Source organism: Gadus morhua, chromosome 20 (genome assembly GCF_902167405.1).
Source record: "Gadus morhua chromosome 20, gadMor3.0, whole genome shotgun sequence".
In the NCBI taxonomy this organism is placed as follows: Eukaryota; Metazoa; Chordata; class Actinopteri; order Gadiformes; family Gadidae; genus Gadus; species Gadus morhua.
The window spans coordinates 5,652,155-5,665,120 of NC_044067.1; the positions used below are offsets into that span (position 1 = coordinate 5,652,155).

Sequence of the window (12,966 nt, forward strand, 5' to 3'; positions counted from 1 at the left end):
CAACACAAAGACCCCAATGGGGCTCTCAGCCGCAGGGTCTTTGGGATCCGACCCGAGAGACGACAGAGGGAGGAAATTCTATCACCTCAGCTCAGGGTGGGGGGGTGGGGGGTCTGTGTGTGTGTGTGTGGGGGGGGGGGGGGGGGTGTGCTAGGCCCCATGGAAGACATGTTCACTTATCCTTCAGAAAACAGCCTGTTTATGTATTTTTGTATTTATTCACAAGGGATTTTTCTTCAGCCTGGATATCCCAACCAAGAAACAAACAGATGGGCTTCTGCCAAGGGGTTTAATGTGTTTGTCCTGTTTGTGTATTTATAGATTTTATTTTCGGTATTCGCATTTAGGACGACAGGTATGTGTTTAATCATTGAACTTCACAAATAGTGCATCGGCCTCCAAGGTTTTCCAAGAGTCAACCTGACTAGTCTCGGCTTCAGGGAAACGCTAGTATTTCAAGCTTGAGTGAACACGTGCTTTTGTTTCCAAATCAGATCGATGACACACCATTCATGTTGCGCATTGCTTGATTCATCGCGCCTAGAAGACTAGACTAGTATTTTATGACTCACCAACTCTAATGAATAGAAAAACATGTTGTCGTTTTTGTCTCTCAGCGTTCCCTCCCGGAGACGTTAGACGAAATATAAAAAAAACAACTGTTTGTTTTCTGGGGGCTTCAGGCACCGAGCGCAGACGGTGTCATCTTTCAGACGACTTCAAAGCAACCAGCAGTGCGGACGGTTGTAAAGAGCGTCCCCTGCGCCCCTGGCCGAAGTCCATCCATCCCCCCCAGATCGTCGCTCCAGCCACCGGCCCATGCTGGACCCAGTGTTGCCAGATTGGACAGATTTCCCGCCCAATATGGCAACACTGGCTGCAGCTCGCCGAGTTGGGCAATGCTGTCACTGGTCTCAGGACGCCGGGTGCGTCCACAAAAGCTCTCCTTAATGCTACATTTGCCTGGTATTTCTTTCCCCCACGTCTAAATAATGAATGGGTTTCCATCTTAGTGCGCTTAGTACTAGTACTAGTATAGCGCCAATAAGTCATCGCTAAAAGCAACGTGTGCCTACGGCGACAGACTCGGCTCGCCTATACTGACGGGTTGTATTTTTCTAACAAATTGGTTGACCTGCATAATAGGTCCTCTGACGGTGTATGGGGCCAGCATGTTTATAGACTGGTTGACTATACAGGTTGAATAGTAGAACATAGGATGTATATTGATTGATCGGATGTATAGGTAGGATGCCTATGATTGATTGATTGATAGCCTATATTGTATTAGGCGTTTCCATCATGCAAAATCAAAATGCATCTTTTTATTTTATTGTTCAAATATAATATACATGGGCTACAACATAACTGTATCTTTCCAAAAAAAAAGGCATGTGTTTGCAGAAATACATAATCATGCCTGCCAAAAGGTTTTACAAAAAAGATGGCAAGTGATATAAGCAGGCCTTCAAATCATATGGGGCTTAATCCGACTCTTAATATATTTAAAAAACAACAATCTCCATCTGTGTCGGTAGACATAGAGTTTGTCTGGCAGAAGGCTGGCAACCTCTCCTCCATTTCAGCCCCTCTACAGCAGAGAAGAAGTTATCTTTCTGTCATCTGGCCCATTGTCCTTCTTATCTGAGGTGATCAGGGCTAAGCTAGGAGCCTTGTATAGACGGCCGGCCCCCTCCATCTCCCTCCATCACACACACACACACACACAAACATACACACACACACACACACACACACACACACACACACACACACACACACACACACACACACACACACACACACACACACACACACACAAGAACACACGCAAGAACACACACAAGAACACACACACACACACACACACACAAGAACACACACACACACACACACACAAGAACACGCACACACACACACACACACACACACACACACACACAAACACACACGTACACACACACACACACACACACACACACACACACACACACACACACACACACACACACACACACAAGAAAACACACAAACACACACAAGAAGACACACACACACAAACACACACACACACACACACATACACACACACAAGAACACACAAACACACACACATAGACAAACACACACACACAAACACACACACATACACGAACACACACACCAGAGGCCCCTGTGCAGGAGCATATGGAGGGTCTGGGGCCACACTGAGCTGGATGAAAGGAGCCGGGCTGGGATCCTTTACGTGGCCCTTCTGTTACCCTCCAGCCCTGTGAAGACACCCGCCGGGGCTGGCCCTCACGCATTCAGGGGCTCCTCATCCGGGAGTAGATCAGGGATGCACTGAGTCTGACTCGGAGACGGAGCCCCATGTGGTCATGGTTCCTCTGTCTCTTCTCTTCTTTTATCTTCTCCTTTGGAAAGTGTGACACACATTGATTTAACGGACCTGCGACACACATGTCAATGGCCGGATTCACGGTGATTACGGTTAAAGGTGGTTCATTTGCATTGAGTTTGTGTGTCAAATCCTCTAATCACCTTACAGGTTTGGAGAGAAAGCGGGTGACTCTATAATGTGTCTGTTTGTGTGTGTGTGTGTGTGTGTGTGTGTGTGTGTGTGTGTGTGTGTGTGTGTGTGTGTGTGTGTGTGTGTGTGTGTGTGTGTGTGTGTGTGTGTGTGTGTGCGTGCGTGTGTGTGTGTGTGTGTGTGGTTCTGTTAGTCTGTGTGTATGTGTGTGTTTGCATGTGTGCGTTTGTACGTATGTGTGTGCCTGCATGCATGCGTTCTGGACCCTTGTCGGAACTCTTGCGAGACAAAAACAAAAACCACAGTTTAGACGTTGGTGAAATGCAATCATTACGAACACCCCTTTCCTACACACCAACAGGCGGCATTTGCCAACCACACCGCATAAATATGCATATGTTATCTAAATGCATCACATACAACACATGGACAGACACACACGTTCACACGTACACACATTATCACACGTGCGCCCACACACGTTCTCATACGCATACACTTTCCTTAACCGCTGCAAAGTACAGTGTCAATCATTTGGGTTCAACACATGGCTCACTCCTCTCACTCTGTGGAGAGATTGAGTGTAATCATGCTGGAGACACTTCCTGTTGTTGTTCACGGCTGTTAAACTGTCACATGGTTAGAACATAATGTACGTTTTGGCGGAGCCAAAAATGTTTCTGGTGTTTAAAGCAGTAATACACTGGTGTGTGTGATTCCACAGTTACCAGGTAAAATAATCAATTCATCCACTGAATGGAGAGGAGGTTCCCCCTAGAATCGTGCTTCAATGATCATGGTTTGATTCACATTGCCCCCTCGATGTCTTAAAGTGTTCGCGTTTTTCGTCGTCACGCATAAACGCACTTAAACAGGTATGTTGTACAACGTCCTTATAGGATACCGTGCCATACGAGGGAACCTGTAGCCTACATTAGTTAATTGTGGCGCAACTTGCTTCATTCTTTCAAAGCCTGTAACAGTAAATGCCATGATGGAATCTATTTTAGGATACGTTACAGCTACACAATCAAAACACAGGGTATTGCTTTGAATGAATGTAGCTTAAATGAATTGTATGAGCACTGAGGCGTAGGCCTTGACATTGTCAGGAAACTACTGCTACTATTGAGTCCTTAGGTTAAATTAAAGAGTTTTGCAGAGCCCACAAATGGAAAGCCAAATGTACCAAAAGTTTCGAAGGGGCCTTTTCGAGATAAGTGAACAGCTTTGTCTTGGAAGTAGGCCTATTGTCCGAATTAAACGTGATCCTTTGAGTATGTATTCAGAGATCTTGAACTGGAGGTTCGATTCCACTTCCCCTCCTTTTTTTAACAGATTGGTTTACATAATATCTCCTACAACACTGGATGTGCGGATTGCCATGTTTATGTCTGTTTATGTCTGGTGTCTCAAACAAATGCACGAAAAGTGGGATATGTTCACTTTGACACCTGTATTATATTTAAAAACACGGAGGGATAATCTCTATGCCAGCTTTGTAGCAGAGTCTTTCATCAACGGTGGAGAAGGAGATTAGGGTTTTCCAATAACCAAGCTTATGTTTTCTTAGACATTTCAATCTATATTGAACAAACGTGTTGGCAGCAATGAAAAGGTAACATAGTGCAGATTTAAACGTACATGCCCGTGGCAAATAGGCTTAACCTCAGATACAGACTAAGACATCATGTTATAAAGAAATTAGGTAAGGTAAGCTTATGGGGATAGATATCTCTTCCTTCCCCGACCCAACCTATCCCAGAACACAAGAAACTCACAGACCTTGGGGAGATGTGTGAGGGACCGGGGGCGAAGGGGGGCAGGTTTGGGTGCCTTGCCATGTGATATCACTGATATCAAAGATACACATTCCAACATGAACGCTGAAAATAACTGGGTGCTCAAACATGCATAAGCATTCCAGTGCTTACTTGTCATGTAAAAACACAGAGATTCCACGCTGGAATGTTTCACGTCGAACAAAATATTGAAATGCATCCAATTTTGAATTCAACAGTTATTAATAGTTGAGTGAAGGAAGTGTGGATATATATTATGTATATATTATATTTCCGTTGGCACATGATTGATTCTTGTTCACTGTGATAATAAAAGAGAGCACTTAGCATGAATGCTTGTATGGACTCCGACCATGCATCCATTTAACAGTGTTAGAATATCTTTATTTTAGACACTTCAGTTCATTTCATTTTCATAGCCACCCGATCCGTAAAAAAGTGTTCCCATCAAACATAGTTCAGAACTCCCGGACTCCTGATGCCGTCAGTACCTGTGACCCATCGTTGACCCACCTCCACTGCCGTGAGTTTGAACCGGAGGATCTGTGCCTCTCTGACGGAGTGGGACCCCGCATTCCCGTCGCTATCTTGCAGCCATTCTTCTGAAGCATTTCAATGCCCATTCTCCTATGCCGAGCTACCCCCCCCCCCCCCCCCCCCCCCCCAATCTCACTGTGGTTCACACCGTTTTCTCAATTTGTATTTTTAATCTGAGTGGAGCAACTGCTAAACTACCAACTGCTAAACCGCACTAAACTGAAGTTACCAAATATCATGTATGATGTAAACGAAATGCAAAAATACTTTTGACAGTTGGAATTTTACAAGCTTCAACAGAGCAAATCAGCACAGCGATGACAAATGTTTGCAAGGAAATAATATTTGTCTATGTGTTTGCAAATGTTTGCCCCCATTGGTCAGTTAACAATCACTAAATCTACCTCAAACACTAAATCTGCCTCAGGGACACATTTTTTATTTTTGGGATGCTTTGTCACAGTTTTTTTCTTTGTCACAGGATAATAACCTACAAAGTAGAAATTATAATGAATACTCCCCATCAATTACAAATGGCCTTTCCTTAACCCAATCATGAATAATGACTCTGGAAGACCCTGTAGTACTAAATAGTCACATTAAGAGAATGGGTATGTTTCTGAAGGCTTTTTTTACAAGTAGAATCTTAATGCAGCAGCGCAAGACATGCTGCCTGACGTATCCCTTGTCATCGGCTGAGATCTTTTCAAGTGGCTCTGTTCACTTTTCACCACCAAACCAAATCCCCATTGCCCTCTAAGTGGTCTCTTAGCAACAACAAAAACATCAATCTCTTTCCTCCCCATCTTTCATCTTCTTGTTTTTCCTAGATAACTGTTGCTGTTTCATCCTCATTATTGGGACATAAGCATGTTGTAGTTCTGATCCCCAAGGGAAAGCAGCTGGAGCTGAGAATTGAGATTGAGGAAAATGTGTTTGGATGAACATGCAGCTTATTAAGAGTAAATTTACTTTGGCGAATATATTTTGGAGTCTTCCATGATGTTAAAATTGGAAACTTGTGTTGTATACATACATTTTGTTTAGATGTGCCACTATTTAGTTTTGTTAATTGGTTCTTATCATTCACAAGTATGTCCTCATAGCACAGGGCATACAGACACAATCTGATATATTTTTTCAAGGCTCCATAATGTGTGTTTATCAATGTTCAAGAATATTTTTAAATGTCCTTGGTTTTCATGGCCAGACTGGCTAAACATAGCCTATGAATCCAAAAGACAATTTTAGTGTATTTTCTTTGGTAGAATGTGAGACGGTTCGAATGAGTCGTTTTTACGCAATAGTGACTAATTACATTATTTATAAAGGATTGTGCAGCGAATGAAGGCGGATAAGGAACCACTGTTGGCCACTGAGGGTATGTGATAAGAGCAATATATCAATACAGTGCTCATTCTATTCGGCAGGAACTGCGCTGCAAACAGACAGAGAGAGACGCACACATTTTTGAAGTGAGACAAAGCAGTATTATTTTTAAAACAACCTTGATAAACCCTAAAAAGCTAATTGAATTGGTCCAAATCCAATTCACTTACCATTCTTAAAACGTGTGTCCTGCATGATTTAAATAATACTGGATTAGCCTACGGATTCTAATTTTATTCTGGTCCAATTGTTTTGGACTGTTTGTTTACAAATCAACCACGTTTCACAATTGGGGTACTTGAAACATTTACATGAAAATATAAATCAGAGCAAGCGAATCTACTAAATGCTCTTCATTACTCTAAATCCCACTGTTATCGTGTTTCAAAGAGACGGGCACGTCACGTATTGTGGAGCCGCGATGGTCAGGTTTTTTTTTTTCTATTTTCTTCGCTTTAGCTGAGATCATAGTTATGCAGAAGGTGCGAAGTAGAGTGTGGCCGAGCCCTGTCAACGCCAACTTAAGTGAAATAAGAGAGGGTGGGAGCGGTGTGGAGTACTCCTGGAGATGGATTAGGCTGCCCTCAGAGGCTATGAAGTGTTTGATTCAAGTCCCCCCCGTGAGAGGGTTTGGGTCTCCTTCTCACGTGCGCGCGCGCGCGTGTGAGTCTGTTTGCGCGCGCGCGTGCGTGTGTGTATGTGTGTGTGTGTGTGTGTGTGTGTGTGTGTGTGTGTGTGTGTGTGTGTGTGTGTGTGTGTGTGTGTGTGCGTGCGTGTTTGTGTGTGTGTGTGTGTGTGTGTGTGAGAGAGAGGGGGCTGGGTAATTCGGCACTTGAGTGCGCAGACCTAACACTTGAAAAGTGAAAAGACTCGCTGGAGGTAGAGATTCAACCCAAGTTAGGTGATAAATTAGTTATCATCCGATCCGACGTGGGTTGAATCTCTACCTTCAACAAGTGATAAACATGCATGATTTACAGGGCCCCTCCACCAAAATCCACGTTAGAAAACAAAGCAGGGTAACGGACCTCTAAAACAAAGTTAGACTATACAGTTGATACAGGCAACTCAGAAGTTGCATGCATCGTCTCTGCACTGTGGTGGGTGGGTGAAGGGATGAGGTTGCTTTATAGCCTGCCAACTATAGGGACTTCCACTTTTGTCATGCCTGGCTCCTCCTCTTGTGGGGGTGGGGGTATAATGGGAGGGGTCTGGTAGTAGCCTATATTGAGCCCCCACCCTACTGCTCACAGTCACACACCTATTGCTCTCAGCCCTGCTCACGTGTGGGCCAGGTTACCAAAAAACACATTGGAAGATTACGGACTTTAACAAAATGGATTATTACGATGAGGTAAAGTTTAATTGATGTTTTTGATTGATTTGCATTTTTTTGATTTGTTTTGCTCGTTTGTTTCTAACGCGCATTATAGATATATCCCAATGGCCCATGATTCTAATCGGCCTTATCTTGTCCGATCATATACATTTAAAAGTTTTGTTGCAAATACTGAAAGTAAACGTTGTGTAGTTTGTGTAAGCCGAGAGCATGGGTGGTGTATTTGTGTGCCCCGTTTAGTCCTGATAACGCGGTAATTAACACGTTTTGACGTGATAAGAGTTGATTGGTCCTAGCCTGACGGCGGCCAGGTTTGCAGTGTTTTTTAATCTATGCTTTAGGTTTAAATTTTAATACGATGTTTTTTTTTGCTTGTTTGTTTCAGCATTTTGTGTTGAATAACACCTCGGAAGAGTCGGGGGACTCGGACTTTGAAATGGACGGCTTTATGTCGCCGTGTGTCAGGGAGCTCAGCAACGACCTCCACCGAATATTCATCCCCATCGTATATGGGATTATATTCTTCCTGGGGGTCGTTGGCAACGGACTGGTCGTGCTCGTCATGGGCTACCAAAAAAAGATAAAAACGATGACGGACAAATACCGTCTTCACCTCTCCGTGGCCGATCTGCTGCTGGTCCTCACGCTGCCCTTCTGGGCCGTGGACGCGGCCAGCACCTGGTACTTCGGCAAGTTCCTCTGCGTCTCCGTCCACGTGATCTACACCCTCAACGTGTACAGCAGCGTGCTGATCCTGGCCTTCATCAGCCTGGACAGGTACCTGGCCGTGGTGCGCGCCACCAACAGCCAGGCCATGAGAAAACTGCTGGCCGACAAGGTGATCTACGTGGGGGTCTGGCTCCCGGCCCTACTGCTCACCGTGCCCGACCTGGTGTTCGCCCAGGTGCGGGAGAGCGTAGACAGCGGCATGCGGTTCAACAACGGAGCAGACCCCAGGGAGGCGATGGACTCCAGGCTGATCTGCGAGCGCATTTATCCCCAGGGGTCCGGCATCATCTGGATGGCCGTGTTCCGCTTTCAGCACATCCTGGTGGGCTTTGTGCTGCCGGGTCTGGTCATCTTCACCTGCTACTGCATTATCATCATGAAGTTGTCCCAGGGATCCAAGGGGCAGGTGCTGAAGAGGAAAGCCCTGAAGACCACCGTCATCCTGATCCTGTGCTTCTTCTGCTGCTGGCTGCCCTACTGCTTGGGTATCTTCGTGGACACCCTGATCCAGCTGGAAGTGCTGTCCTCCGGCTGTACGCTGGACCACTGGGTGCAGAATTGGATGTCCATCACAGAGGCACTGGCCTACTTCCACTGCTGCCTGAACCCCATCCTGTACGCCTTCCTGGGGGTGAAGTTCAAGAAGTCTGCGAAGAACGCACTGAAAAACGGCAGTAAGTCCAGTCAGAAGAACCTCATGACTAAGAAGAGGGGACCCATCTCTTCGGTGTCCGAGTCGGAGTCTTCGAGTGTTCTGTCCAGTTAATAAACATTCTTTAGTACAAGTACCTGTACTTGTTACTCTCAGGAGACGTACCAAAAAACTAAGCTTTTATATCAACGGACTAACTAGGAGTTGTATATGTTTGTAAAAAAAACGTGTTTATTCTTTACTGAAATACTGTAGCTATTCTTGTCTCTTACGAGGTTGTTTTTTTTTTAACTTTCTTTACTTTTTTTTTATCATCGGGCAGTGCCTGATTCGTTCCATTTGTCATGTCTCTTGATTTGCGAAGCTGACTTTTCCAGCTGTTTTTGTATTTTTCTTAAATACCTCTAATAGGGGAAGCATTCAAACCCCGTTTGTGGTTGTTCTTGGAGTGGTTGATGCTTAAAAAATGTGTGTAAATTGTGTAAATATATCTGAGCATTTGTGTGTTTGCACTTAAGATTTGTGGTGTTATCTAAAAGCTATTATTTATTTCGGTCGCTCACACTGGAAAAATATGCCTGCTGCTTATTTTTTATCTGTACCAAAAGCCAAACGTCATTTCAAATTGTGTGTTTGTTGGGTTGTTTTTACAATAAAATATCCTCCCGCCCCTATAACGAGTGTGTGTGGTTTACATTTCTACCCAGCCATCTCCCCTTGCAACCCCATCTCCCCTTGCAGCCTGCCCCCAGGCGGTGAAAGGGTTGGTGGAACACAAATGTCTCTACCTGATCCAGGCAGAGAGAGGCAGCAGAAGGAGGCGGACTGAACACGTGGTCCGTCTAATTACAACAACATCTGTCCGCTCTTACGTCTTAAGCAGCAATGACACAAAAGCTGCGTGCATCATGCCGGATTAGCCCCCATATGGCTTTCTTAAAACACATAAATAACGTGTCCTCTGGGTTTTTTTTGTGAATGGGGAAGATATACCACCCTCGGGACGGTAAACAAGTGTATTCTTTATCCACCCCGCAAATTGAATCTCAAATGGGTCAATGGGTTAACCAGCCCAGTCCTGGAGCCATGGGTGCAATATGGGCGGCCTAGCCACCCATAAAACATTCAAATGAACACCATTCAAGTGGATCATGGTTGATACCAAACAAAGAGGGAGAAGGAGCAAATACAGCCCTTACATGGGTTGGGTGGCTGCGTTTTACAATCTGTAAATGCCCATCAGTAGCTTTCATTGACTCCCCTAACGACTTGTGAAAGAAAGGTCATTAAGCGCATGACTGTATACAGTCAGAAGGACAATTCAATTGAGATTTATATATATAGATATAAATTCTCACCGTTCCTCCTTCATCATTAATCCATGGTTCTGTGTTATATTCTGCCCTGCCGCCTGAATCGTGTTCTTGTTGGAGCCAGACAGAGACCAAAGGAAGCAGACAGACAATGGCAGGGGAGAGGGCTAGAGTTGTAGAATAGCTCCTACGCATTGTGAAATTTGCATGCAGGACATTTCCATGTCTTAAGCTGAGGGAAAAGGTGTTAAGTGGTCTTTTTCAGGTTTATGGGCATTTATATAGAAAAAATAGTCTTGTTGCTTGCAAGCGGCTCACAATGAACAGGATAGGAGCCGTGTCTCTTTGCTTTTAGTTGTTAATGCTGTAGAATGATGTATAGATTAGCATAAGGGCTCTGCAGCCTCATTTGGCATTAATGAGGAGAGTGGCATTAACACATTACTCACAGTAAGTGAAATTGAATCCACTTCAACCCCCGCTTTCTATATGGCCCCAGAATACCTTGTGGAAGTTTAAACGAGACCAGAATAAAGAACAACCATCGCAATCACAAGACGTTTGCAATAAAAAACTTTGTTTTCTGCATTTATTTATCTTGTTCGGTGATCTGTTTGTGCATTCCTACACACATACGCAAAATGTGTTATGTGTTGATATAAATTAACTGATTCAATTCTACGATATACTTTCTATGCATGTGGAATTATCTGCTAAAATATATTACAGACTAAAAACAAATGGCAAGACACACAGTTACTTCACATAGTTTTCTGTGCCATAAATTATATCATGTTAAACACAATCTTGGGGTTGACTGTGGGACAACTTGTAGACATGTAGACCAATCTATATATGTTAAGTATATGGATTGGATAGAGAACAACCAGACAGGTTAACTAGACACTACCATCCTCCTAGTAACATCACAGATGTGAGTCAGTAGATCCTTTTATCCAAAGTGACCTTAATTCTTGTGGACACTTAAGTGCACACATTTTATGTTTTTATGGCCCCACTGGGAATGAGAGGCCCTAACCTTATTCAGTGCCATGCATCAATCATCCATTTGCACCAAATGGCATGATTCTACCAAACCGGCCTGTTTAACCATTAGGGTAAGGAGATGGACTTTCCATCTTTCTTAACTTTTACTTCTCTGTGCTGATAATTTTTATACTTTATACTTAAACTATAAACTCTATAATAATGTTACTTATCAATCTTGTGCCTAAATATCTATAACCTTCTCTGATCAATCACACGTTGGGTGTTTTCCCTGTGAGCTTACCAGGAGTCAAACTGTAATTTTGATGACAATTTTATCATAATAATATGATGAAACAAAAGTGTATTATCCATATACATTGCATCATTTCTAAATAGTATTTTTTTTCTGGATATTACAGAGTAAAAACAAATGGCAAGACACACAGATGTCATGATGTAAATGTCTATTTTTTTTTTTTGCCAGGTTAAAGGCCAAAGCTGTTGAAATGAACAGGAAAAGGTCTCTACCGGTTATTTAGTGGCAATGTGCTTCCTTCTTCCGTTAGCTCAAGGCTAAATCGTGTCTGGGCCTTAACGACTCTGTCCCATTGACATACATGCATTCAAAAATGGTGCTTGACAATAGGTGCATACAGAAATCCCAACTCTCCTTGGGATACTGCATAATGAGAGCCAAACCAAAACAAATAAGTGACTGAAGCAGTTCCTGTTGGGCCTTTACCTTACTGTAAGAACAGCTGGACAATGGTTTCCTTGCTGCTGTGGTCAACAATCACAGAGCGTGCATGAATGATCATGGCCAACCCCTTAGATTGCTGTGCATGGACGGTGCTCAGAAATGACCTCTGGGGGCATGGGTGCAGTATGGAGTCAGCCAAGCAATTTCACGGTAAGTGTGGTGGACGGCAATAAAAGACCTCCCATTGTGTTTGTTTAAATAGGAGAGGGGGAGTTGGGGAGAGAGTGTGCAAGAGAGAGAGAGTGAGAGAGTGCATTGCGGGCGGCTTGTGCATGTGAAAGTTTGCAAAGAATGAAATGTAATTTAAAACTGATTCATCTAATATAGTCAATGAGTACCCCAGTACTACTATATTATTCTATTACATTCCAATTTTCATTCCCCAATACTAAGACTACACATATATATATATATATATATATATATATATATATATATATATATATATATATATATATATATATATATATATATATATATATATATATATATATATATATATATGTATATATATGTATGAGTGTGTGTGTGTGTGTGTGCGTGTGCGTGTGCGTGTGCGTGTGCGTGTGTGTGTGTGTGTGTGTGTGTGTGTAAATTTGGTGTTGTAGGTGGTCGGGACGAGCAGCTGGAGTTGAAAACAGCGGCAAATATGGCAATTAATCTGAATTTAACAGTTTTTAGTTACATGCAGACATTTTTTCTCCTATCATCATCTCTCTGTCCCCCTCATTGTCTCTCTCTCTCCCCCATTGACTCTCTCTCTTCCCCTCAGTGGCTTTTGGTCTCTCTCCTCTTCTCTTCTCTCCTCTCCTGTATTTATTCTATTAAATTATTATTTTTGCATTATCATTATTATAATTATTATGAAGAATTATTATTTTGCTTTTTGAAAAGATGTTTAAATCCTATTTTTACGAATATATTC

The 12,966-nt window shown here is 43.2% G+C and overlaps 1 protein-coding gene across 1 annotated transcript; it reads left to right on the forward strand.

The window, feature by feature from the left end:
* The first annotated feature begins 7,468 nt into the window (after positions 1-7,468).
* On the forward strand, positions 7,469-9,655 carry LOC115533262 (C-X-C chemokine receptor type 4). The gene is made up of 2 exons (XM_030343680.1): positions 7,469-7,612; positions 7,983-9,655. Exons 1-2 carry the CDS (start codon positions 7,595-7,597, stop codon positions 9,090-9,092), a joined length of 1,128 nt encoding a protein of 375 aa, XP_030199540.1. The 5' UTR covers positions 7,469-7,594; the 3' UTR covers positions 9,093-9,655.
* The last annotated feature ends 3,311 nt before the right edge of the window (positions 9,656-12,966 follow it).